The sequence below is a fragment of the Varroa jacobsoni genome, unplaced genomic scaffold (genome assembly GCF_002532875.2).
Source record: "Varroa jacobsoni isolate VJ856 unplaced genomic scaffold, vjacob_1.0 scaffold_752, whole genome shotgun sequence".
NCBI lineage: Eukaryota > Metazoa > Arthropoda > Arachnida > Mesostigmata > Varroidae > Varroa > Varroa jacobsoni.
The window spans coordinates 323712-351552 of NW_019213654.1; the positions used below are offsets into that span (position 1 = coordinate 323712).

The 27841-nt window shown below is 40.7% G+C and overlaps 1 protein-coding gene across 1 annotated transcript in view; it reads right to left on the bottom strand.

Moving 5' to 3' along the window:
* Window positions 1-1637: 1637 nt before the first annotated feature.
* The window catches only part of fra (neogenin protein frazzled), a 133376-nt gene continuing 107172 nt past the window's right edge, over window positions 1638-27841 (bottom strand). The window contains exons 4-24 of the mRNA XM_086969513.1: window positions 27376-27623; window positions 26433-26650; window positions 25281-25423; window positions 23294-23569; window positions 21355-21471; window positions 19769-20284; window positions 19183-19500; window positions 18832-19026; window positions 18377-18517; window positions 18058-18257; window positions 17057-17228; window positions 14437-14631; window positions 13153-13191; window positions 12187-12335; window positions 11747-11948; window positions 11166-11297; window positions 10199-10341; window positions 9102-9333; window positions 7590-7721; window positions 6087-6247; window positions 1638-5459 (exon numbers count right to left, since the gene is read on the bottom strand). Of these exons, the coding sequence (XP_086825639.1) occupies window positions 5358-5459; window positions 6087-6247; window positions 7590-7721; window positions 9102-9333; window positions 10199-10341; window positions 11166-11297; window positions 11747-11948; window positions 12187-12335; window positions 13153-13191; window positions 14437-14631; window positions 17057-17228; window positions 18058-18257; window positions 18377-18517; window positions 18832-19026; window positions 19183-19500; window positions 19769-20284; window positions 21355-21471; window positions 23294-23569; window positions 25281-25423; window positions 26433-26650; window positions 27376-27623 (4031 nt within the window). The 3' untranslated portion in view covers window positions 1638-5357. The remainder of the gene's footprint in view (window positions 5460-6086; window positions 6248-7589; window positions 7722-9101; window positions 9334-10198; window positions 10342-11165; window positions 11298-11746; window positions 11949-12186; window positions 12336-13152; window positions 13192-14436; window positions 14632-17056; window positions 17229-18057; window positions 18258-18376; window positions 18518-18831; window positions 19027-19182; window positions 19501-19768; window positions 20285-21354; window positions 21472-23293; window positions 23570-25280; window positions 25424-26432; window positions 26651-27375; window positions 27624-27841) is intronic.

Sequence of the window (27841 nt, forward strand, 5' to 3'; positions counted from 1 at the left end):
ATGCTTTCCAGCTGTGGTACTATAAGGATTTTGATATTATTTCTTTTCTATCAAATCTCCTCTTTCTATTTTCTGGCTTTTTTAGATACGAGCATTTTTGCTTCACTGAAAACTCACTATATTAACTATCTTCGCAATAATAACCGAATCTCAGCAAAATTTGTATAAAGTTCATGTGCGACTCGATAAATTATAGTGCATCTTATAACTTCCTTCTATTGCGTATCGTTTGCTCTCTAAACGGCTAAATTCTGTTTAGCGTAAACTAGAAGTCTGCTAAGCCTGTTACTAAGAGAATTAGGTTCTTAAGGATGGCATAATGTTTTGTCCTGCGCGTACTGTAGTTAGCAAATACGTAAAATGACATCAAAAAAGGCTCATAAACTAAGCTAACCCATATATTTTAGAAATTATTTTTGATAAAGTATATTTTTTAGCGATGTCTAATAAATACTAGTTAGTAATAAATAAAGTAGTTGAAATTCTAGAAGAAAAACCTCCTTAAACAACGTCTTTGTTTGTATGATGTATTTACAACCCTACTTTTGAGTTTTCAGTGTTGAATTCTCTCCTTCTTCCACCTAAGTTTTCTCGGTTGCACAAAAGTCGTAGGGCTATACCAAATTAGGATCGGCATGGTGAAATCAACGATCCTTAGTTTGAATGACACTACCAGCGGCTACAACTATAACCGATATTCCAAATTTCCCAAGTGTACATTCTACAAACAGGTACAGGCAGATACTACGCACTCATGGGCTGGCAGTGAAAACGGAAAGCCAATATCTATTTTGTACCGTTAAAAAGTATCGCCTAGGTTGGTTTTCATCGTATCTTCTATAGGACTGCCATGAGCCTGTAATAATACTGGACACATTGTGCACCATTACTGAATATCTTTTTCAAGAGCCTGTCCACGCTAGGAGTAAATGACCTCATAGAATTCAAATACAACTTCCGTCTAAAACATTCTAAGGAATTATACTACCTAACGGGAAACATGTGAATGATATACAAATAAATATCAACTAGCAGTTTACTACTTATCAATAAAGGCTACTGAAGAAGCAGATTTCAGATGCAGTAGCCGTTTCGTATGACAATTCAAAAGAAACGCAGTTTACCCTAGTTTACTCTAGTTGAGTGAGATCTAACATTGTTTTACCTTTATTTGGTTTATTTGGTTATCGAACTTGAAACTAGAAAAACCTAAGGACTATCTTAAAACTGATACAGTGCCGGAGTAATGATGATTGAAACAAAGCACGAATATATAGTGTTTCTAAAGGACTAATAGTGCAATATGGCAGTCATTTTAACTGGTGAAATCCAACTGATGCTTTATACCCTCTACGAGCTTCGCGTACGGAGTCCGCCGAAAAATTAGGAAAAATTGACATTGGGGATATCTTAGACGAAAATATATCCTTTGGAAATAATTTGGAGTGTTTGTAATTGGTAAAACGACAGTTAATAAATGTCACATTAGTACTCGGTAACGCGGTATGTTTCTAAACTATATATTATTAAATATCGCTTCAATCACATACCCAGTAGTAACTTTACCCCAATGGCATATAATTGGAGTAATTCAAGATAGCAGTATATATTCTACTTAAATGACAACACGGAGGGTGTATTAGGTACGTAATGATTAAGAAAGAATTGTATTTACAGCATAATAACAAAGCCTAAATTGAGTGCAATAGGCCCTAAGTAAATAATTATCATTATCATCAATATTAATGTATTTAATCATCATCATCATCATCATCATCATCTCTTCTCTACCATTATCATTAGCATTGTTATATACGCATTAGCAATTGTTACTATTGTTATATATAGTCATTATTTCTATGTGTTTAAATTACAAGACAGTTACGCTATGTTCGTATGCTTATTTGTTTGCTTCTATGTTTTTATATGTTTGTATTAGCAATCACATAGCCTTCCCTCTCTTTCTATTCAATGCTAAAAGTGTACAATAGAAATATACATGAGGTCGACTACCGGTGGAGCGTCTTAGTACACAATCAGTCATTCATTTGTCCCATAAACGCAATTTCACTGATTTCGCCAATTAATTCTACCAAAATTTTATACACATTTCTACAGGAGTCCAATACATTGCCCCATCTATCGTCGGTTATCTATTTTCGGGACACGGCATTAGCAGGATGCACCTTGAACAGGTACTATCTGAACTATTTGAGATTCGTATGAATGTTTATCTGTTGTCACTCGGTTGCCAAGCCCTAAAAGAGGCCGCTGTTTCTCTCTGTCGATTGAATGTAGATTTTATAAAATGGAAAATTTCAAGTTGAAACAAACTCGGTAATGTTGCTATGGATGTAATTATTTTTTGTATTTTTGACGACATTTTTAAGTGGTTTCGACAATGACGACTAACAATTAGTTAATAGGTCGGTACTTCGCCATATTCTTCGTTAAAACCCTGCATTTCGCGTCTCTTCCTTTCGTCTCGTATGTAAACCACACTCGTTCAGCTCCTTGCAAGACAATTTCCTATTTCACATCACACGACATATCCACTGATCAAATGCTTTTAATGTACGCCAGCTGTACATAGGAGAGTCTGAATCTGTTCCAAATTGCGACATCACTCATACCGAGAGATATTCTAAAATTTCAACCTACTCAGAATGGCCTAAAGTGCGACATGAATATTTTGTCGCCATTTTATCTGAAATTCATTCTATATTTACTTGTATTATCCGATTGCTTTTCCTACGATCCCGTGCGGTAGTCGTGATACCCTAACTTGGAAGCGAAGTCTCCTTCCTTCGGCGAGTGTTTCTTGCCACACGTTCATTGTCAAATACAACTATGGCCACAGGTTTACGAAGACCCACGACATTCTTCACTCACTCACTCACTCACTCACTCACCTTTGTCATAGACACATTTTATCTTCTTGTCTGTTTCCTGCTCTGTCTATTTGAAGGTTTACTGTCTGTGATGATATTGCCTGTCAGCAACGAGTTTTTTTTGCCTACTTCATCGTTTAATGGCCTTCCATTCTCTTTTTTTTTTTAATATCGAAAAAGAATACTCTAATTTTGTTTTCTTCTAAGTGCATGAGCGTACTCAGCACAAGCTAAGTAAGTAGCAGCAAGTAAGATCTACCTGATAACTCTCTTAGTTCAGATCTGCAAAACAGTATTATTAGCTAAAGCGTTAAAATACATTTCTAAAAAAACGGGCCATTTAGAAAACGTTTTGTACGACTTGTAATTTCTCAATTTTTCCCAGCAATAACAAAAAGCAGATTTATAATCACATAGGGTCTGGAGGCGTATAACCGCGAAGTCGAACAACAAACACAATTAGAAAGTAACAGGAGTTGCTAGTAATTGAGTTACCGTAGCAAAATGAATGTCGCCTTGTTACGTTTCCTTTGACACCAAATTTACGGGAAACAACAAACGCACAACAGCGGTAGGTTTGTCGCCTACCAGTCAGGCAAACCTATTTTTATTGTTCTGTCAATATTATACAATGGAAATTTGGAGATAAATATCTGTTTTTTGTAAGTTTCTCCGGAACGACGGACTTGTTAGATCAGCACATGACCTTTCCATATACCATGAACAACTTACGATTATCTAATAGATAGCACATTGAGGAACGTAGTAAGATAATGACGTGAATAATATGTTTTTGATTAACACCGTTCTCCGCTACAATTATATCACTTCGTTGTCAAGTTTACAAACTCTCAACCCAAAGAACTACTTTATCTAGCTAAGAAAAATTGTCCGGACGTCAGTTTGCAGCGTCGGACCCTGAATCAAACTGTCCAATTGAGTTGATGCCTAAATTGTTTGCCTCTTTACCGCAGTAGAATAAATCACGTTTCACTGATGTCCAGAAACACCTTACACCTGTATTAGGTTTTTTTTCTTCACTGGATAATATATGAGTGAACTTCTTATTTGATAACGATAAAAGAAAAGAAAATTTGCTACAGCGTGACACAGTGTTGTTTCCCAATGAAATGATATCGATGCATTTTCAATAATATTAATACGGCACACTATTATTATTATTATTATCATCATTAAGATGATTAAAGGCGCACCTAGCCTTATTGTTTCACCAGTACATTTACATTGCCTTATTTCTGTACACGCTGAACGGCTTCTCCTATATTACAGTTACGTCCACACGATCACAAATCTAATGTGTATAGCGTAAACCATGTTTGATGTTTTGTCGAGCCAGCTCGTGTACGAAAGCCATTCCCACCGATGGGTTCGTCACGTGCTCATTTCATTGTTTTTCTACCATATCATCTGTATTTGGCTGTTAGGCAAACACACATATACATACGCTTCGTCCATTGGTTCACGTGTGAGCAATTGGAGAGGAAAAGGATCATCTTATCCATACATATCTTGCAGCTAGTCAATTATCCTGCCATTCCAGAGTAAAGCTGACGAAAACTAATCATATTTTCCGGGGAGCGTAGGCGGCAGTTGTCCTTTTGGTTGAATAAACACACTCACACATATAGGCATACCGTTCAGAGACGGTCCTCAAAACCGCAATATCGTACAGCTCTCCTGAGAACTGACTGGTTTTCTGCATTCTATATCTGCTCAAGGTAAGTTCATTAATTATCTTTACTCATATCTTGCGATTAATACTGTTATACCATTATCTATAGGGTTCGTTATCGCTGCAGCTCCTTCTTCTTCTAAGACTCTTCGCAGGCTGTTCTCTCGCCTTGTTTGATTTTTTTTAAGCTGGCTTATTTATTCTCTCGCTCCATTCCAGTCCGACTTTACCGTCGTCATCAGGTTCGTGACGGCCTTTTGAACGGGCCCCGCAACCACTAACTACCACGGGACAGTCGGCTTGCCGTCGTTCTAGGCCATTCGCATTCAATCGATCAATGCTTGCTGCATCATTAACGCCAGCACAGAAAAGAATTATTTGAAGCTTTCATCACTTGTCCTTCTTCGTATCGTTTTTAGGCTGCTGGCGCGCCACGTACATAACTTCGTCAATCAAGGCTATCTACTGTATTTTTGTGCTAATAGTCGCTTAATTTTCCAGACCTCTATCTCGTGCCAGTTTTGTCCTACACACAGTGCCTGTCTAAAAATGGAGGACTGATTATGATATCAGGTTGGATTTTTAGTCCATTTTTGTCTCTTGCGGCTTTCTGACCGTACCACGTTTCCCTCACGCATTGGTTGTCGGACTCGCTGATAAGCGGGACCGTCAGGCAAAGATTGGACTACCCTAAGTATCGTTTGGCGTAGATTAGCCAAACAATTTGTTGTGATCGGTAGTCGCTGCCTAAGATTCTTTAACCTGCAACTTGACTAGCATTCAAATTCCGATGAGCTAACAATAACTCCGTTGAGATCCTTCATGAGACAATCGAGATTTGCCATCTGCGCGTCCAGCTCCTCATTGAAGGGCGTCTGCAAATGTATGTATTATGTCAAGTAACACCATCGAAACACAGTTGATTTCAGACGGAGTGGGCATACGTGAAGGCTTGTTAACGTACAAGTTGAAACAATTGAACATGTCACATCGATGCTATACGTGTTGCATACAGCTGGGCAAAAAAGTAACGTTTTTGCACGAGAAAAGTAACGAAAACGTAGTTGAATGGTAATATAGCTTTCATATTTTTATAGCATTTTTTTAGCATATTTTTATTGAACTTAAAGAACAAAAAATTCACATGATTTTTTCTGAGAGTATAGTAGATTAAGTCTGACATATCGGCACTATCTCTGCTAGTCATGCTACAAGTTATGTGAGAAAACGAACATTTCATATTTTCATAGGTAAATGAGAGTCAGCAGTAAATTAACTTGAATGTATGTATATGAATTTATATATGTACATTTTCATAAAGCTTAACTGAATTTCCGAGCAAAAGCAATCTATATGCACTCGATTCCTCTTCAGAATTATTTGAGTTGTTCAAGCCCATTAATACATAGTTTAGATCAGATTGGTCATGGTTTATGAGTTCATTGATTCCGCTTTATATCATCTTCGGCTGTCATAAACTCTTCACATGCAGTTGTACTCACATTGAGGTCGTCACGAAGGCCCGGCGGGGCTCCGTTGGGTACGAGGACTCGCTTCATAGCATGGGGAGCACCGGCCCCAGGCGCACCCGCGCTCGCACCCTTCTGCGGACTCCCCGAATTATGCATCATACCCCCCGCTGACGATGGTTGAGGTCGCACCACTGTTACGGAAGCAGAGATGAGGCGGGCACGGGACGCGTATGATGGCAATGGAAATCGTACAGGAAATAAACAAGTATATACAAAAAAAATTCGTAATGTCACGATATAGTTTGTGCGATACCACTGTGCATACGCTAAGCCTTGAAGCGGATACGCTACATTTAATTTTTCTATCTGTAGTCTGCACAGACATTTTTAATCTATCATCTTGTAACAACAGGCGAGCGAATCACCCACTCAAACGTGTTGCTATAAACAAAAATGATGTTTAATTGAATATCGTTTGGCTTGATGATAAAAGTAACGAATTTTTCGATTACCGTTAGGTTACCGTATTAACATACGAGGCACCGACATTGACCCACCCTCGGTGACGAAGTGCGGTAAAGTATTTCTTTTGACCGCATAAACCAATGAATAGAGAGAAGACGGATCACATTAAGTCAAATTCTCGGGCACGATTTTTTAATATACATCTCGTAAAATCGATCGCTAAAGCGTCTATTTTTCCAAGTCTTCATTGCCACTTATGCGTTATTCCACCTGAAGCCTAACGTACTTTTGCTATATCAATGCATATCGAAACGTGGGTACGAAAAAATCGCCGACACATATTGCCTGTATGTCTGTACGCTAAACAAGTTTCTAATAAATCCGGTTACCCCTTAAGGGCCACCAGTTTAACTGTAAGAAATCGGAAAGTTAAAGGCAACAGCGCTTGAGGGGAGAGACTTAAGAACATGAGGTGACCCTCCCGATTTTTCCTTACTACTATGACCTGTGACGCTGGACGACTGATGTGTTTCGAAATGTGGTCGCGGCTCCTTATCTCAGAACGCGCTTTGTATCAAGAAAATCTGCTCACTATTTAACAACAACGTTTATGTGGTTCAGTAAGCTTATAGTGATGGAGCTTTAACTTATCGAAGCAATTTTCGTTGGGAGACAGGGCAGGTTGTAGCTATGGGGTCTCCATTAACGCCTCACGGTACTGCTGCTACACTTCTTCCCTTCTTCGCAGATGCTCCCACTTCATTAACGACAATCATCTACACAGTCAAAAGGTGTGCCATCTGCTGTGTGTTCGTTTGAAGTGGTAGTAGCAATAATAATTGTAGAATGCTGTATTATTAACACACGATAGTGAACGCTTTATTCTTCCGTTTTGCGTGTTTTGTCGCTTATTTTTCGATTTATTTGTCGCCGGATGAAACAGGACAGGCTGAACGCCTTGTTTGGGAGTAGGAATAGTGGTAGAGCAGATGTCGGACAAAGTAACCCATCTACGTGCCTTATGGATAGGTATACGACTCTTATAATTTTTGGATTACGTATCCTTACCGACATGCTTGGGCGGTGGTGGTGTAGATGGCCCGCCCTGTGTGCCCGAAGGAACGCTAAAACTTCGCATTTGATTGAAGCCTGCTGCGCCCTGTGCCGATCGTTGCTGACGACCTATCGTATCGTAGCCCGCTGTAAAAGGGAGACGCATAGACAAACAGTTATTATAGAGTAGAAGGCGCTTTAACTGCCTTAAAATATCAAATGCTAACTTAAAAATGACTTCAATTGTCTTAAATCGTCATTAGGCAATTGAAAATGTTACTTTTTCCTCTATGCAACTGCCGTTCATTGCAATAACTTTTCAGATGGTTAGCTGTGGCCACGCATAGGTTTTCGCCGGAATTTCTCTGTATAAATAAAGCATAAACAATGAACGACTCGCTGTCGAACTACCGAGAGTTCAAGTATTCCCCGATCATGCATCGTATGAAAATTTCAGAGAGTTAAGGCCTAGGCGTTTCGGCGATGTGAAGCTGTTGCCCGTAAAAAGTCAGTTCTTCAGAAAACTGCTTCCGGACTAAATAGAGAGACTCCAGCGCCAGGCTGAAGTGCGCGATGTGTTCAACGATGTATTTCGTCGATTAACACTTTCACTGCCATCTTAAGAACAAACATGTACATATCCTTAACGCTATTGTCACTGTAAAAGGAATGCGTGGTTTCAGTCTTAATAGACCAAACACTTTGCATATGAACATTGTTAGTGATTTTAGTTCTAGCCAGTATCGAAAACAGTTTTTGAAACCTCAGTAGGTGCTTTTTCTAAACTGACATCAAAGTCCACGGTAAACATGTGCTCATCACCAGCAAACAAGAGAAAACTGGCCTCTTCGTGATAAAAAGAGCTGAACAACAAGTCGCGTCGCTTTAGAATGCTCAGAGAGCATCTGCCTGTCTTTTATGACTTACTAAGTGTACCTGAGATCCTCGCAAAGTATCTCACATATGTTACTTCTGCTCATTTGTAAAAGAAGCGCACCAATCAAGCGTGATTGCGGAACTTCATATTTGGTCCCGTCGGTTGATTTTTTTTAAGCTCTTCCAGTTCTTCGACCGTATATGCCGAAGAAATTCCATCTCAAATGAGGTGTGTCAGAACTTTTTTCTAACACTGTCTTCTTACTTTACGACGGCGATAGTCGGACTTATCAATTGGACAAGCTTTCTTCAAAGTCTATCCTTTATAGGCTGAGTGTATTATTGTACGTCGAAACTATCAGCATAAATTATACCATATTTAGCTGCTGCATGCTGTATATATTTTTGAGCTTGTGTAATTTGGCTCAGGCGAAGGCGAAAACTCTAGGCTGAAAAGACTTTACGTCTACGAAGTTTTACTTTCATCTTACTAAACGCAAAAAGCTCTACGGAAGACCTCCGGCACGCAGCGATTAAAACACGCTTGGCCGAGATGTCATTTATTTGAACAAGTCAGCAAGGGTGACTCTGGGTAACGTGGCTAACAGGTATGCCGAGAAACAACAATCATTTAGTGTATGTGCTACCTACCCACAATATGGGGCGGTGGTGGAGGCGGAGGCTGCTGGTGTTGTTGTGACGCTAATGAAGCGGCCGCTGCCGCATTTGCTGCGAGCAGTGCTGACGTATACGAGGGCACTTGGCCACCTCCCGACATTTGGCTGCCGTGACCCCCCAGAGTATGAGCGCCATGGCTGGGCATCACCCCTGGCAATGGAGGCATCACGGTTTCATACGTCGAACTGGGTAAAGGATGATGTCGCTATCGTGGCAGGAACAAATAACATATAGCAGTAATGTTAGTGTTATCTTTATATTGCTAGAAAAAAAAAACATCAAAACGCTAGGCTAAGCTAATTCGGTGATTCGTAGCTGTAGAGTAATGGGGTTAGTTTGGTCGTTACTGAATGTAGACGTTAACCAAACTCAATACGTAAGGGAAGCTTACGGTAGAATTACACCGAGTTAGGGTGGCAGATACGTAAAATATTGTAATTGCTTAATTCATTTAATGAGTGCTTATTATGTCTTCTTTTTTTTTTTCGGGTGGATTGATAAATGCTCGAGATCTTCATGCTAAATGTATGTATTGTTATATCGACGACATTCATAAGCAATTTAATGAGTCTAGGTTGTCGATTATTCATCGAGGGCATCGAGCTGGTTCGAAATACTGTATTTCGTGTAGCGCAGCGACTTACGTATACAAAAACGCATGCTGCCTTCCTGTTTTAAAAGTAACATTAGCATCATGTGTTCCAGTCGAGCCCTTTGACAAGAGACGTTGTGCGTCGTCACCTTGAATACCTGAACCCAATTCATTTCTATTCATACAGGACGCGTTCCTAATCTACTTGCTTCTACCTTTCCAACATGAGAGCTAAAAAAGCAAGTCCGAATAAGTTTATCGTTACGTCGGGACGCTGATACGCTGAACATACCCCGAGAATTGCAATCTAAATTTTTCTACGCGATTTTATACAATGCTAAAGGTAAATAAACTGATAGCTACCTAGCTTGTTGTCTCTATTTCAATTGGACCAACGTTACAGAGGCAAACAATTGAGGTCTGACGAAGTAGCAGTGAGTAAACAAAATGGTATTTTCTTATTCAGGTGCTTTCTTACTGATAAAGTAGTCAATCCGTCAATATGATGAGGTAGAGAGTCCATCATGATATGAGCTCGTGGTCCGGTTGAATACTGATTGCTGGCCCGCTGATGATATGGCCGACCCAAAGTAGCGGAACTACCCGGTTCAATTGATGGAGCTGTAATCACAACGATCAAGTCAATTCAAGTAAACTTATGCCACAATACCCAAAGATTACCTTGTCACATACGGATCTATAATACTTGCTTCTACGCTGCGTAGATTTGTCCATTCAATTGGAAAAGGCCACGGGTACTACTGCTAACTTATATTTCGAAGCTCGTGTCTGTTGTAGGACAATTTAGAGACAAGATTACCCTGGTTGCAAATAAGGACTATGGACATATTTAGTTCGTCGGCAATATTAAACAACGTTCCAATGTTGACAAGATCGGCCCTATCAACAGAAATCACTTTCGTACAGTGACCCTCCTGTAGCACTTGTTAAATAGTTGTGTGATTTGCGTAGCTTGCCGCTGTCTACAGGAAAAGTAATAGTCATAGTCTGAATTACTTCAATTCGAACATATGGCAACGAAAGGTTATATGGACACACATGCATTGATCTGTATGCATAACGAGTCCCAGTTGAATTGCTGAAAACGAAAAACAGGTTGAATCAGAACACGGATTAGCGTCTCTGATTGACGCCATTGGCGTAAGCGAAAAACCCAAGGCTGAGGTCTGCACGCTGTGCTGAATCAAAGAAAATAAATTTAAACCGCTTCAAGAAATGGTAACTAGCCACCGTAGCTGTGCCATTCCTTCAACATAAGTTAACCTCCAGCTAAAACAAACGCGCCAGATTGCCAGGGTCTTGTTTCAAAGACGCACGACAAACCGTAAACAACATGCTGTTAATACTATAATCTTTATTCTGTATAAGTCAACACGCAAGTACGCAATTAATTGCTGAATAAATCCAGTAAGCGAGAAACTCACAAGAGTAGAGTAGCGGTTTGAGGGCGGGATCGACCGAAGTCGGTCTGGAATGATTACTTGTGGGGTACTTAGGCAGTAGAGGCCGATCCGTGCGGCAGCTACTACTTCCACCGGAATCACTCGCTCCGGAGTCTGAAGTTAGCGACGTTCGTTGTTGCCCGCAGATGTTGCCCCACACAACAGCAACAATAGCGGAAGTGTTGATAGGAGGCGCAAGGCAAAACAGTCGAAACAATATAGCATGCGCATACAAGGTAACAACAAACCAAGAAGTTAATTATCGAGACTAAAATAGTCGTTGGGTGAGACGTTGCGGAGGCAAAAAATATGAGATAATCATTTAATACTGCAGGTATTATTAATATAGCATATGAACTGCAAGCAAAATCAGCACAGGCGGATTTGAGCAGAACGCAATTTGTAGCGATTTTAACAGTAAACGAAAATAAAGGTACGGTTCATTTTCAAGGCAAAGATCGGGTATTAACTTTTACATATTTTCTTATATCAGGCCCACTTCTGTCGCGAAAAACATAACCTTCCATGAAGCGTTTCGATAAGACGGTAAAGAAAGCACATACCCATATAGAGAGATTTCTTCTTGTCTAAAGTGCCCAGATAATGATCTTCGATTGAAGAAACATCTTGCGAATTCCTATTTGACGTCACTCCGTCCGGTGGTAGATTCTCTCCTTTGCAAGTTTTCAATTCCATCTGATCATGGTGATGTATCCAAAGATCTGGCGGCTTTTCATCTCCCAGAGATGTCGTTCCAGCGACCATCTGGCACAGAAAGCGAAAAAGTCGACGGTTAAGAGATTGAGTCAGGTCACTATCAGAACACCTAGGATGTCTTTTGAGTGCGTGACGGTCGACCATTCTTCATATTCGACTCGGTACTTGTACAATTCGTGTTGGCCACACTTTTCGGCATTGAGTTTCATAGGTGTGCTTAATGAGCGACGTTGAATTTCCGTCGCCTGCGTTACTGAGGAAACAGAAGCTTAAATGTACATTGTACCTTGGACGTCTTGTCTTTTCGTGCGCTCTGCGTAGTCGTAGGATCCTTCCGACGACAAGGAAGTGCACACGCTGTTAGCAGGAGTAGAAACAAGATAAGTCCGACGCCTGCCCCAACCAAGAGCGTGACGTTCGACGCGAAAAGTCCACCTGTGATTGGAGTAGTTTGTTATCCACTAACTCTCATCTACTTTAGTAGTAGAAACAACTTGTACGTTTTTAGCTGTACGTCCATGCGGAATTCATTGCATTATAAGCTATAATATAATTCTGACCAAAAGCTAACTTCTGCGGCAGGAGATTTAAAAATTATTCGCGCCAATTGGCGAAACTTTTTTTATGATAATCTACCTAAGAGAAATTATTGTCTCTTACTACATGCACTATATTTTGTAAAGACTATTCACATAGATAGCGTAAACAGCACAGCTATATGTTGTTAGCGAGACTCGAGGTAGCGATTTCTTGTATCTTTTAAATAAATGCGTAGCCCTTCGAGCTACCGCACTTTAATGATTAATAGTTTGCATCTGGTCAATTAGGATTGTGTAACGTTCACGAACGAAGCCGTCACATACACAAAAGTCCTGTTCGTCATTTATGCACGCATATACAGCTGTTCCCATATTTGCTAGCCTCCGCCTTTTAGCAAAGTTATTCCAAGGTTTGTAGAAATTATATTTAAACCATTTTACTTCCAAAAACAGCCCTACGTATCAAAACGAAGCTTCAAGAAACTATTGTATCAGGGAAAAACTTCTATTCATCTAGGGCATTTTAGTGAGAAATAATAGTTTGGATAAGGAAAAAGAAGCCTAGTTATGAAAAGCCCAATTCTATTAGCATCGCTGTTCAACAGAGAATAGAATTCGAATATGAACTTTTCATAAAAAAAAAAATTCTGTCAACGCAAGAGCTGCGAACGTTAAGATAGAAAGAAATCCGAAAAACGAAAATGGGTTCTCACCAAAAGTCGTATTGGGTCCAAGGATGGTCGTCTGGAAGCCTGGATAGGTGGAATTGACCACATTAAGGAACGGGTTGTAAATTGGGTTGATGCAATGAACATATCCAATTTATGATTACGTCGATGGATAAAAACGACAGCAACAACAACAACAACAACAACAACAACAACAGCGACAACGGGAACATTGTCAAGTACATATAGTTATAAAAACTATGCTTTCTAAAAAAAGTAAAAAATATGAGATGACACAGCAACAACAAAAAAATACAGCGTTTGAGCCATTTGGTGGCAGGAGAAACATGGTATTTATTAGAAATGGATTGAACAGCGTTAGAAGTATGAATAGTATTTTAGAATTATGTTAACGAGGCAACGATATTTGCTAAGCGTGTACGCGACTCTATAGTAGAATGAAAACTTTGATAACCGCGACGTTGCCTATAACAGAAAAACCAGACATTTTCGAACACTCTAAACCCTTTTTGGTACTGAAATAACACGAAGGTTAGGATCTTTTTTCGCGCTTTAAAAATACATACCTTTAAGACATGCAAAAGATTTGCTAAGTTAATCAAAAGTTTTCTGCAACTTTAATTAACTCAAATGATTTTTCTATTAAACTGCATGCATTTTAATGCGAAAGCAGCCAATCTTACTGAACTTTAACACGTATAGAGTAATGTTGGAATTATTACTAAAGATGTACCATCTCAAGGCCATGCGCACTAAACACATAAACGGTTTCTACATGAAGCATGAGATAGGCATGTTATAGAAATTATTCCCTGAAGCCTTTAATGCTCTATGCAAATGTCATAGAACAAGACTACTCCGATGGAAATATCTACATTATCAGCCTAAATGTAAACCCAGTCACAATAATGTTTAAGCAATGCTTAACGGCGATATCGAGTCCTTATACGAAAATCTATTAAGTCGATCAGTATATGCATATATTCTACGGTCGCTGATACTATCCGCTTCCCTTCCTTCAAACCCCTTTTTCTCCAGCCTATCCAAAAACTCGACAGAGACATTCCCATAACATGGCCACTTTCTATCAATGCCTATCACTTTCCATATAGAAAATGATCAACAAGTACAGGCCGATAGCTCTCTTTTTTGCCTACTATACTTGTGCGCAACGTTGTTGGCGTAAAAAACATGCTTTCATTATTTTTCGTTAGTTTGCATCCACTTAGCTGTTACATTAACATTTTCCCCTAAGTAGAAATTATTTAATGTAAACTCTAAGTAATTGAAATATGGCGTTTGACGCACGTTTGCCTGTATGGTGAGCCACAGCGTCCGACATCGGTCCCGCTCCCTTCGACGTGTTCGCGTAAATCTTAAAGTAATATCTGTTATCTGTGTGAAGTCCGCTAATCGATGTTGTCAGTTTATCTCCAGAGACAACTTCCATTAACCAATCGCGGTCTTTCAATGACGGCTCGGTAGTATAGGCGATTGAATAACCTGTAAAACGCAAAGAAATACTTGACTACCAAGCCGTACCTAGAAATATCCTATTATCTTCTACATGCTTAAAAATAGCACTTCATCAATATAGCGATAGAGGAAATAGCCTACAGCAAACCTTGTTAAACTTCGATTCCAACGAACTACGATAACTAACTTGCCAATGAAAAACAGAACTCTATTCGTGCATATCTTGCCACATTCGATGCTTTGAAATATTCTGATGTTCTTCGAAAAATTATTGTAAAGTTCTTTATAGTCTAATATACACTGTACATCATCGGTAGAAACTTGGTCCAGGCTAACGTCGACCTATCTTTCGCACCACAACCTAAACACCCCAACAACAACATTCATAGATAACGAGATTGCACTTCGAGTGGACGAAACACCCACTGCCGTCTTACCTCTTCATTTATTCATTTGTATAGTTTTTACTTTGTTTTGATTCGCCCACTACTTGACAATGACACTGTCAGATAACGAGGCTAGAGGCTAGAGGCCAGAGCGTCATGTAGACACAGGTGTTTAATTATGCTTGCTGTGAACCACTATAGATGAACTTTCGCTATCCGGCTCTACGATCCCGCTAAAGTGAACACAAAGTTAAAACTCGGCCGGAAAACCTCTGCGATTATGTAAGGATAAAAACTGATTCAGGCCACTTCTAGCAGAGTTATGCACGTTTGTCCTATTAGGCTAACATGAACTTACTTACTCATACATGTCTAGCGGACCCAGATACACTTCGCGTGGTTTTCCCGTTATGTGGTGGCTCAGGGCTCTAATATGTTTTTATCTGGCGAAGTTTTGCAGGAAGTTCAATTGCTCTCTTGGGTTTGAGATCGTTTACAATAGACGCATTATTACAACAGCAACAGTAAAGAAAAGCGAGGTAAAAATCCACGAGCTAACTACGTCGAACTTTTCTCTCTCTCTCTCTCTCTCTCTATATATATATATATATATAAAACTGAAATTTTAGCTAGGCAACTTTTGGCTATCAGCGTGTTGATAGCAAAATCTAAGTACTTTCCCGTAATTGGCACTTAACAAAAGAATGCTATTGGGGTACTTTAGTAAGAGCTGTCTCTATGTAGAATCGTTCACTAACTTAAAAAAAAAATACTTTATATGCAACTAACTGCACTTGTGGGAAAAACTGTTAATCGAGTAACATATTGAGCAGATTTAGAGCGAAGCCTGAATTTTGTTATAATATGCTTGTTATGCTGGAGTTTCGTTATCATCTCAGTACTAGCATCACTGTTGAAAAGTTATGTGACGGGAAGTTAAACTTGACCCTTTTATTAAGGTTAAACAAATATTATGTAGCTTGTATAGAAACAAATATCAGTGTGTTGCTTCTCCATACAAGCTTTCTGCGACAAGGGATGCGCAATATACCATTGTCTCGTATGTGGGTCTCGATATAGAATTCACAATCGAATAGACACGGCCGTATACCTGATTCATCTGCCCAACGCGTTTGCAAGTAATCTCCCTCACTGATGAAGATATACTTTGGTTTGTTACAATTGAGCTCCACAGGCTCTAACCAAACCCTATCGATTAGGTAGGCATGGAGTATAAGCAAAGTTTATAAAGAGATTTTCAGTATTTCGAGTTGAAGAGTAACGAACTCACCTTTATAGAACCACCATTTCGCCAAGCTTTTGTCACTCTTCGTGAACTTTTTTAAATTAACTACAAACCCTCCCGGGCATGAACTTCTAACGAAGCAGATATATACACACACACTTCCACATTTATCTCATCTCCTTATTAGTGTCGTCAAGAGGCGCTGTTCATGTTTTTTACAACTTGTTTTCGCCTCCGTAATCTGTCCAGGTGCAAACGAGATATAACTGGGTTCATTCTACGCATTATATTACATTTGTATAAATTTTATAACGATATGATGGTCTATGATGATGGATGGTATCGAACCTAATCTGGCCTTCGGTTCTGTAAGAAATAGTTGCTAACACACTCATTATAACTAGCTCTAATTGTACATCAGCGTAGATATTCAATCTCTGTTATCCTGATAAAATAGTAGCAATTGTTATATTGCAGATTTCTCTGCACCGTTGCAGCCATCATGCATACTTCGCCAGCCAGAACCTCGTTAGCATTCTTATTTTAAAATCAAATCAATCCAAGAACAGATTCGCACCGTCCTAACCTCATTTCATATATTAGTATTAATATCACTTCAAAACATACACTTTAAAATTTCATTATTTCAACTATTAAGTCTGTAAGATTTGGAAAAAAAGGTTGACACCAGCTAACTCAGTGGAACATTGGCGCACACTTTTCAATAAAAACGATTCACCATGCTCCGTTCCCTGCCTGTAGACAAAAAGTAGTCGTAAACTGAATCACGTGAGTGAGTGAGTGGATGGGTGATACGTACTCGTGATAATACCGTTGCTGACTTTTGGCGGACCCCAGTGAAGAGTGACGGTACCAGGCTCCGAGTCTTCGTCGATCGTAAAATCCCGAGGGGCGCTCTCTGGAACAGCTTCATGTGTAGTATTTAACACCGCCATGCTATAGGCACTCTCGCGTCGTCCACGTAACACGACCTACATTGGATTCATATAGACAGCAACGCGCCTATCGTAACCAACCGAGCGTTGTTTGTCAATTTCTTGAATACTATCTAGCTTGTTGAAGTACATCAAAGTCTACAGTAACTGGTTATGCAGCATATAGACCTGGAAATAACTATTTTGGAATTAAAAATTGAGCTAATTTTAACAGCGCCGCTAACGACAGACATGCTGCCAACTGAGGACGTACCGACACAGAGAAAAAAATCTCTTCCACAAGAAATAACAAACCCCTAGAAGCCATTTCGAGCTTTTGGATATAATATAAAATATTTAGTAGATCAATAATAAAAAATACGTCAATTGTCAAGTAGGAATAATAAACAGTACACGTCAGTGTTTATCATCCTGCCATCGCTATTTTTTTTGTATAGTTATCAGTTTATAGTAGAGTGCGTTTTAGTTAATGCCTCATACCGTCGCTGGAAGATTTACGTGGCCGTTAGGAAACAGGTCAGGATTTTACTGTTGAGTAGTTAATTTAACGAATAGGTAAATCAACTTGTAGGCTGACCAGGTTTACAATACACGTTGCAACGCTCTGTGGTAACGAATGTTGAACTAAGAAGCTAGTAATCGATTAAATTAAACCGTAAATAACTGTTTGAGAGTAGGATGGGTGTAAAACACGCATTCAATAGTTCGGCGGTCGACAACAGCGTGTACTGTTCGGTCATCTCAAGCATCTACTCGTAGTTAGATACAATGAACTACAATACGCGATGATGCTTTTTGTGTCCCTAAATGATATAGCTGTGATACTTTGTCTGCCTATCGTATATCCGTAACGTATCCAACTTACCCTGACGGCAAACTCGTACTGTGTATAGGGCCTCAGTTCATCGATCATGCAGTTAAGTTGTGTCGAATTGGCGAACTTGTACTTTGATGAGCTGACTGCCTTGTACCGAACTTGATATTGCCGATTACCGTTGGTTTGCCCTAGGGGGATGGTTGTGTCGCTCCAGAACAGAACGACCGTTGTAGGCGATAATACCACCGCTAAAATCCGCCAACAAAGGATTCTGTCAGGTATAGACAAATTACGATAACGCTTTACATAACTAACCTCAATCAATCCAGTATCGACTATATTGGCGACGAATAGGTTTGTATGTTACCTTTAAGGCCAACAGGTGGCACAAGTGAGGCCGGAGAAGTAACTTGAGCCTCCGGTAAAGTTCGGACTGTATCTTGAAGAGATTGGCCCTCACCAATACGATTGTATGCTCGAACGCTGATCACGTATTCCGTCATGGGCTCTGAAATTACGCAGAAAAGACCACACACAACGGACAAAATGAAGAAACATTACCCGTACCTACGTGCTTTAGGTGCGGATCTAAGATGTACAACTTTAAACTACATATGAATTCAGGACTAAATGTTTTACGTGTAGTGGTGGCTGTAGACGTTACTTAAAACCGTTAACTTTCAGCACAAAATGATATATTTGTATGCCAAATTTCCAACTCAGACCTAAACATGCCACGGGCTTAGTAATCGAACCCGTTACACCTTTTTTTATTCGGATTCATTTATCAACAATTTATAACCGAAAACAATTGGCACTTACGTAAGTTTTCTATTGTAAAATACCGTTGCTTTCCCTCGAGTTTTGATGTGTGCACATCGGGAATACCGGGTCCCCACCCGATGCGGTAGCCCCGGACCATAATATTTGTCTCTCGAGGAGGTAGCCAACCTACTGTAATGCTGCGGGATGATGCCTTCGTTCTTAAGTAACTTGGTTGATCAGGCACATTGTTCTCTGCGAGGAAATCAGTATGGTGAAGTAAGCACTAGAAAGTTATTCAAGCTACAATGACAAAAAATCGACCTACTATTATGATCTACACAGCTGCATGTTTAGCAAATAAATACTTGGACGCTTTCGACCTTTGTCCTTATTAAGATACAAGCTTACCCTCGGGTTCGGCTCGATAGCTATCGGTGGATATCCAGTCGGTAGCAGGCCCGGTACCATTGACCGTAAGGGCAGCAATCTTTACCATGTATACCTCGCCTTTTTTGAGATTCTCAATCGTATGAGAACGACGGTTTCCATCCGTTGTGATAATTTCTCCCCGCCGACGGTCCCGTTGGTCCGGTTGCTTATAGCGGATCTTGTAACCGGTTAAAATTCCATTTTGCTGTTCACGAGGCGGGGGTTCCCAGCGCACGATTAAGGAGGTTCCACCATTTACTTTTTCCAATGTAACGTTTTGGGGTGATTCGGAGGGAGCTAAACAGACAAGATATGCTGTATCATCTTTGTGTATCCCGTAAATTAAGAACCTTCGAGTCATCGGGGTATTTTAAAATTGGAGACTCCATAAGACTTGAATTAAGGTTGGTGAAATTGAAAAAGGAGGGAGTGAACTTGCAGGGAAACTTATTTTTCTATAATAAATTACAATGTGCCCGGTAACACAGAGGATATCCGTTTGTGTTAGAAGTAACGCACACTTAACTGTAGCTGCATAGCTGTGCTATTTTATTATAATACTCACTGTCGGAAAAGGTTCTTGCGACAACCTCAGAGGATGAGACCCCCGTTCCGTTTGGGGTGACAGCATTCACCCAGATCGTGTACTCGGCAAACGTAGTGAGGTTATCGAGGGTGAGCGGACTCGTTCGGCTTGTCATTTTCTGCTCCTCATGTACGAAGCTGCTTGCACTCATCTCCTGGTAGTATACCTCATAATAGTTAATTATCGTCCTGGGTGGCAATGCTGCTGGAGGGTCCCAGGTGACGGCAATTTGATTGGTTGAAATAGGATTTGCGCGCACGTTCAATGGTGGGCCGACAACGTTGTTGGCGATGTCGGCATTTGTTTCAACAGCAATTGGTTCCGAAGATTCGCCCATCCCGTGGGCCTTATCCACGGCCACCACACGGAAATAGTACTTTGTTGATGGCTTGAGATTTTTTATGATGATCTCATCTAGCTTATGTTGAGTCGTGTTTTGGACACGCTCACGGGTCGATCCTTCAGCTTTATATAATACAGTATACGTTATAATGCCTACAATGATAAAAAAAAAAAGCGGCCGTTAATGCGGAATTGTCATGCGACCCTATTCTTACGCAACTTCATATGTTCTCCAAATAACCAGAGTAGTTACGCATCAATGGAGAACTCAGCCTCATCTCAGTAAAGGCGCTATTGCAAAATGAAAAATCGAGCATGTGCCCTCCGAAGAAGGCATTATTCTATACGTATACTGCGTTTGTATTCATTCATCTCTTTAAAAACCAACAATATCATTAGAAAGAAATACCGTTACTGCATCTATCTACACATCGGAATGGTCAGGTAGAACCAATATGTACATATATGCTGGTCAGGCTGTGAGTTGCATCTCTGCTGACCAGGCAGGCGGGTTAATGAGGCGTGAGTAAACTGAGCGGGCTAACTATAACAGCCAGAGGCGATGTACGTTTATTGGCCTTACCCAAAATTTAAATTCCGCAACGCGTCCTACTTCAGGTTTCACTGAATCATCACACAAATGCTGTATCGGATCACTGAATATGCAAAGAAATATATTCATTGGGAAAGCGCAAACTATGTACACGTAAGATTCAAATTGGCAAAGGCCTCCCGAACGTCTGTGAAATTTCGTTGCGTAAACCTCATATATGGCCAAGTGTATACGTTTATGAATATGATTTTGCAGATGATTTGTCCTGTTTCCCCGAGCCTGCTGTACCACAGAAGACCGTTTTTAGAGATAACGTTTGCTGTAAACGAAGTTCAAGACGGCTTTTATACAGTTGTGTCTACGCGTGTCGTCCAACAACGCCAGAGGATCTACGTTACGAAAAATATACGTTATACGTCTACATAATATGTCCTATATGCTAGATTGCGTTCCAGGTTGCAAGTCATAAAGATGCATGTTTTAAATATTTCCTATAAAGTAGAAAATTTATATGTACTGCATCCGCTACTAGTTTCCGAAACCTTCAAAAGATATGTGAACGTTTTACGATATTCGTCATTTGATCATGAGGCTTTTGCAAATGAAAAAAAATTAAAATAAAATTTATTTCTAATACTGCTGTAATATTAGAAGTTTAATTTTTACGCACCGTCGGCGTTGTGTAAAGGTGACTGCCATGATAGCGAGATAATGTTGGCAGTTACCAGTTGAGCAGTCAATCCTCGAGGGGCTGAAGGCGCTTCCTTTGTATTGCCCGGACTCCCGCCTAACGTTAGCGATGATAGTGAGCGTAGGGATAGAGTTTTGTCTGTTAGTTGGATCAGCGTTCATGAGCCAAAGGTTTGGTGGGGAAAAGTAAGGTTTGTGCAGACAGCGCATAGGTATTGGATAGCAAAGCATTTGTTTGTTATAAAAGGCCGATGAAATAAAGAACGAAATCATTTTCAGTCCTCACATTCCCAAAAATATTAAGGGAATATTGGGGGCGTAGTAATAGAAGAGAGGCCGAACATGATTAGAAATGCAAGCAATCATTGACAGGTAAGCAGGCGGAAGAAGGAAACAAACGAGAGGAAGTATATGAAGTAGAGTTAAATGACGTATGCGCAACCAGATTTGGCGAAATAAAAATGTACGTGAAGTGTAGTCATCACCCATGAAAAAATAAAATTGGGTAAATATTTTAATGTAGTATATAGAGTGTTCAGTGGAATTGCCGCAGGAATACAGAGGAATAAATGGTTCAATAGAATTGTATTGACAGAAATAGTTGTCGTACATAAAAAAGCAAAGAACAGTAGCAAATAGATGAGGCCAAAGACATTCCGAACGAAGTTCGGATAAAATTGCGGTCGACATAGGGGGTTAATGTTTAAGTAAATAGAATGGCAACGTAGGCGGGCAGATCGGATGGGAAGACGCAATGTTGTCCACGGTGAGAACGTCGAGTGGACCGACCGCGGGGCGCGAAGTGTACGGAACCGGATGAGGACGTAAGACAAAAACGAAAAAAAAAAAACAAATGAGAGAACAACACAATGTAAGTTATCGGCGAAGGGGACCGATTCAACGGGTTGGGCGGAGTGGAAGCGGCGGAAGCTTCATGTTCGTTGCTAGCCGTCTACATGTAGGATCAACTGTGCAAAGGAGAATGGGTCGGTGGCCGGCCGGTCCACCGGCCGATTGGTTGAAGGTGCGCTAAAGTGTATCAGTAATTTCGTCAATGGCCGCCCCACAACTCGAGCAGTTTCGCTAACTTTGAGCAGCGAAGGAAGATCAGCCCGCCGGCTAGTGGGTACAACGGCGCTGCAACCGCCACCGTTGGGAGTGATCGTGCCGCTGCTAATGCCGCCGCTACCGTCCAGAGGGTTTTTTGGTTCATTCAGCTGTTCAAGTCAGCGTACGTTGGGTAACGTGCACTCAAGCGTACCTTTACCTTCTTCCTAGGTTCTGTCTGACAATCAGTAGCGTTGACATCTCCTCATGGCCAGGCCAACTGACCTCCACAAAGGAAGTTTAAGACCGCCAAAGCTAAGGGGATGCCCGCGAGTAAAAAAAAAACTGAAGTGGACCTCAATTAAGGAGTTGATAATTGTATTATATAAACCATACAACGGGATATGGTGAGCACCAGTCAACAAATTAAGTTGCATTTATGCTGAGCATTAGTAAGCTTGTGTGGATGATAAAGAGATACTGAAAAATATTACAATAATCTGTGCTGTATAATCAAACAAGGACGGGGGTCATAAAGAACCGACAGTAATATAAACATAATCAGTAAAGCACAATGTTTTTGGAGAGAATCCTTGCATGCTGAAATCTATAATGAAAAAAAGGTTATGAGATGATACCCAAAAGCAAGCAATTACAAGTAACGTATCATCAAATAGTCATTTACATGGCCCTTTGATCCGCAGAACTTTGGCAGTACCCTTTTATAATCTGGCCCAAAAATTAACCAAGATTTCAACCAATTCATATAGCTGTTCTGGGTTGAAAAAAACACACTTGGGTTTCCCATATTTCTAGATTCCGTTTTTTGTATGTATTGAGAATATGATAAATCCAATTTTACTGATCATTACCTTTATCAAGGACAACAAGTTGTGCTGATGCTTGTGCTGTGCCAGCCTGGTTCTCCGCAAGGCACTGATATACGCCACGATCATTGTGGACACTGCCGAGAATTCGTAGGTTGTGTCCATTCACTAGCTGAAAGTAACCAGTGATAAGGACCGATTCGCCATTTTTAAACCATTGAACTTTGGGTTCAGGAACCCCAAATACGTCACATTCAAATAGAGCATCCTCCTTTTCACGCACTGCTTGAGGCGTCGGCTTAGCGCGAAATGTCGGCGGAACTGAAATACGGAAACATCATGTGACAGTCACAAAACCAGACGTCAGACAATAAAGAGTTTTGGTTTTGAGACCCCGACAAGATCGGATTAGCCTGTCATGTATCAACTAGCTAGTCAGCTGCCATTGTTCTAGTCTATTGGTCATATTATTAATTTGACAACCTGCTGTTAAATGTTGACGATTAAGAGACTAAAAAGCAATGTGTTTATGATGATCTAACAGTGGCGTTCAACCTGGCAAACCCCATGGCGCATGACCACCCGCCCAAATAACGTCTGTGTCTATACACTCAAGCCTTACAGCCCTAATTTTCAATCTTAAAATGATATTTAGCTACTTGTGGCTCTATCTCATAAAAGTAAATAACTTAATCAATGATAAACCTTAACGCGATATATTGTTATCTATAGTCACGTTATTATTATTATCACTGAGTTGAGGAGATTTTTCAAGACTAACATACAATTATCCTTTTTCATTACATTTTATGTATATGCGCCACGATGCGACACCTGTTCACACCTGAACCGGCGAGGCATGTTTATACTGTCGATGCTGTTGCCGTCTTCGTCTCGATCGTTGCGTTGTTGTCGTTGTGGGCGCCGCAGTCGTCGCTCTTAATGCCGTAGGCCACGCTCGCGCACGCGCTATTTCGTTGAAAGAATGTGGAAGCTAGCGAGAAGTTCAATGCTGTCTGGGCTGTCAGGAAGTTGACAAAGCATTTGTCGCCTTTTTCAACGCCCACCCCGGCGGCGAGCGGTAGTGAAAGGATAGCCCTCGCGAATGATGAAACTCGCTTGGTTATCCACACATACAGACTCATAGACACACATACAAAAGAGCACATGAGCGTACCCACTTGCCAAGTGACCCAAATAGACGCTCCACAACTACGTACGGTCAGAACGAACGCCAGACACCCTCCACATTAAGAATGACGGAGATACGGTGCGATATACCCAAACCGCGTCTACATAGAAGTGCCAGCGGTAGAGGGAGCAGCGCAGGTGGTACTACGAGGCACAGAGGCGCAAGATATCGCCAGGAGAGACCGCATGAGAGAACGTGGTCTTTACGTGCGTGTACGTGGGTATGTCTACATTGGAACGGGTCGGCACGGCCAACGAGTCCAGCAGGAACATCCAGTGTATCCACCTACAGGCTTTTGTGCAACAGCGGCAATCTGGGCAGCGGCAGGCTCGAGCGAAGGCAACAGTGACACTAATACCGTCAGTAGGAGTAGGGTAAGGCGAGAAAGCGTATTTCAATGAAGGGCATCGGCCCACGGCTAGTTCTACTATAGTTTATCATGATGGAACGCATCTGCTTATTAACCCAAGTGTCAACGACGGCAACAATAACCATGACGGGAATAGTTACACTTATTTATCGCGCGCTGAGAATGACCAGACATGGCGACACCTGAGAACTTCCCTGGCACACAAGGTGCATTCAGGACCTGACTTATATCAGTGTGCAATACGAGTACATTTGCGCCTTGATTGAGCTAACGGAGGTGATGACGACGGTCATTGTAAAACGAATTATGCAAATACAAAAAAGATTTGTAAACGCTGACTAACGCCAAACAAGTTTACTTCAAGTAAACTTCTTCACAATGCTCACTGGCATTAGAAACATGGTTGATCCTGCATAGATACATATAATCTATAAGGATTATTAAATTTGTGAGAAAGAAGGTATACTTACCAAGAACTGTGAGAGTGGCGCTAGCATCAAGCGAGTCCTCCCGATTTTCTGCCCGACACATGTAGCTTCCGGCGTCTTGCGATTGGACACTCTCGATCTGAAGTGAACCTACGCCGACTAATCGAAATCGGCTATCCAGATTGCTAAATACAAACCAAAATTTTTATAAAATTAGACTATGCAAGTTCTAACATTTGCATTATGCTAGAGTAACGAAACATTATGTTAGGTTACACTACGTTAAAAAAAACTATAAATTAAACAATTTTAATGAATTTTTCATCACGGATCGAATAGTTTTCGTAATTAGCCCAACAGACGTGGCCCGATCAAAAAAAAAACTAGTCCGTTATAGAAAAAAAGTTATTGTGGATTGTCCTAAATGGTGTCACTATCTCTTTAGCCTTAGTGACATCTAAGTATAACAGCCGTCGTAGATAATGCAGATGCAGATCCTGGGTATCTAAGGAGCACAAGGAACCCCCAGCATGCTAAGCGCTAATCCTGGATCGCATTAAGTCAGTGCTCAATTGTAAGCGACGAATTTGTCAACACCAACCAACGAAATTTGCTCTAGCTTAATTTTCACGGTCGAAGAAGCGAGTCGTTTTATTAACTACCCATAAGATTTTGGTATGTAAATAAAATTATACAATTTTGTAACTTCTTTCTACATACTCGCAAAAAGCTATCTTGCATAGTGTACAAAATAATACACACGATAGCAATTACGACGCATTCCGCGTCTAACTGCGGTCAAACAAACGCGATAATAACTTCAGCCAAATACAACCGAGCTCGCAAGCCAAGCCCTACTCTATAGGTGAACAAGCAACAGTCTTAATTGTTATTTTAATTGCAAAATTTGCTTCTGTCTGACATAAAACTTTGTCCAAATTAGTTCATCTAAAGCTGCTAACGATTCATGATAGACTATTTCAAATGATGACGGGAAGATAGACAGCAGTCTTTCATTTTCTAATGGTAAAGATAAATGTAATAGGGACTTGACAAAAGAATATAAGTCATTCAGGGCGCCTCGCCTAATAATATATGTAGTAACGGTGACGATATTAATTTTCAGATAATAAGCAGGCACGATAAATCATAGCCAGATCTCATATACAAATATGCACGAATATTAGCACATACCTCATATCGATTGAAGCTCCATCTTTTAGCCATGAGATATGAGGTCGAGGATGTCCATTGGCGGCACAGTCGAGGGTGACCTGGTCGCCCTTGACTGCACGCACCTGCGATGGCTGCGCGATGAAAACTGGCGCACTCGGTATACGCCGTTCATTTTCAACCGATCCAGGTTGAGGTGTTGGCAGTACCTTTAAGCTGCCCACTGAGCTCAGACGTACCTATAAGTATTGTTAACATTGTTTGAACGCATTCATTCGTGGATATATGCACCAAGAGACACCCCTCAAAGAAGATTCAGGTTATTTGCATAGTACGTGCAAACACAGCAGAATTTGTACGTACATACATGCTTGAAATTTACGCAGCAGCATGTCTATAGTAAAATAATTTGCAATCGTTGTATCTCTCAAGTATTGATGTGAGGTAACACCCTCCTTTCGAACAGGAGATCGCACTAGTACTGCTACATTCTATAATATTTTTAGATTAATGTTTTCTCAGGCTACTATGTTGGCTTATAAAATCTAGCGGGCGATGTCGGTGATACTTGACCTCTTATCAACAGATGACATATAGCTCCCAGGGTGTACAAAAACGGGGTTTTCGAGCCGATTGTTTCTTTATAGCTGATCTTTGAATTCTATTATAAGGAGTCCTGTGTATGAACCTAGTACCTAGTACCTGTGTATGAAACGTACATAGTTAAGGAACATAGTTCGTGTAGACAAAAGGTTTCATCATTGTTCTCTTTGCTCTTTGCGCGTCGACAACAGTCTATGTCTCATTAGTCTAATGTTTGTCGTGGCCATTGTGCCAGTTTCTTTGTCTACGCCATAGCCCTGATCTATCGTCCTTGCGTTTATCTATTGTCCGTACACTGGAGCATTTCTATACATATATTATACATTAACAACAGACTAGATGAAAATCTATAAACGCAAACCTTGTCACCGGTGGTAACTTGACACTGGTATTGTCCTTCATCATGGGCTACGAGCGCGTCAATTTCTAGCGCTCCTGATGGAAGCTGCACCATTTTAAGGGGATCGAGGCGGAGTGGAGCCCCGTTTCGCAGCCACGTCACTCGCGGGGAGCGATGCGCCCGGTCCTGCGAGACGGAGCAGGGAAAAAATGCTGTTTGGCCCGCATACAGGCTCACGTTCTGAGGTTGCTCCTCAAACGTCGGAATCGCTGCGCAGTTGGCATACACACAGAAGTATCGGGGTACGAGCAAAGCGATAATGAGGAAACGACGGAAGAAACAAAAATTGTAATGCATTCAACATAGAGGGCATAGATAAGCACAGTTCAAAGCAACTTCTAGATCGCCTTAAAATACAAGACCAAATGTTTTTTGAGCTCGCTTAACGTGACGTTAAATATAGATATTGTCGACTTAGGATTCGTTT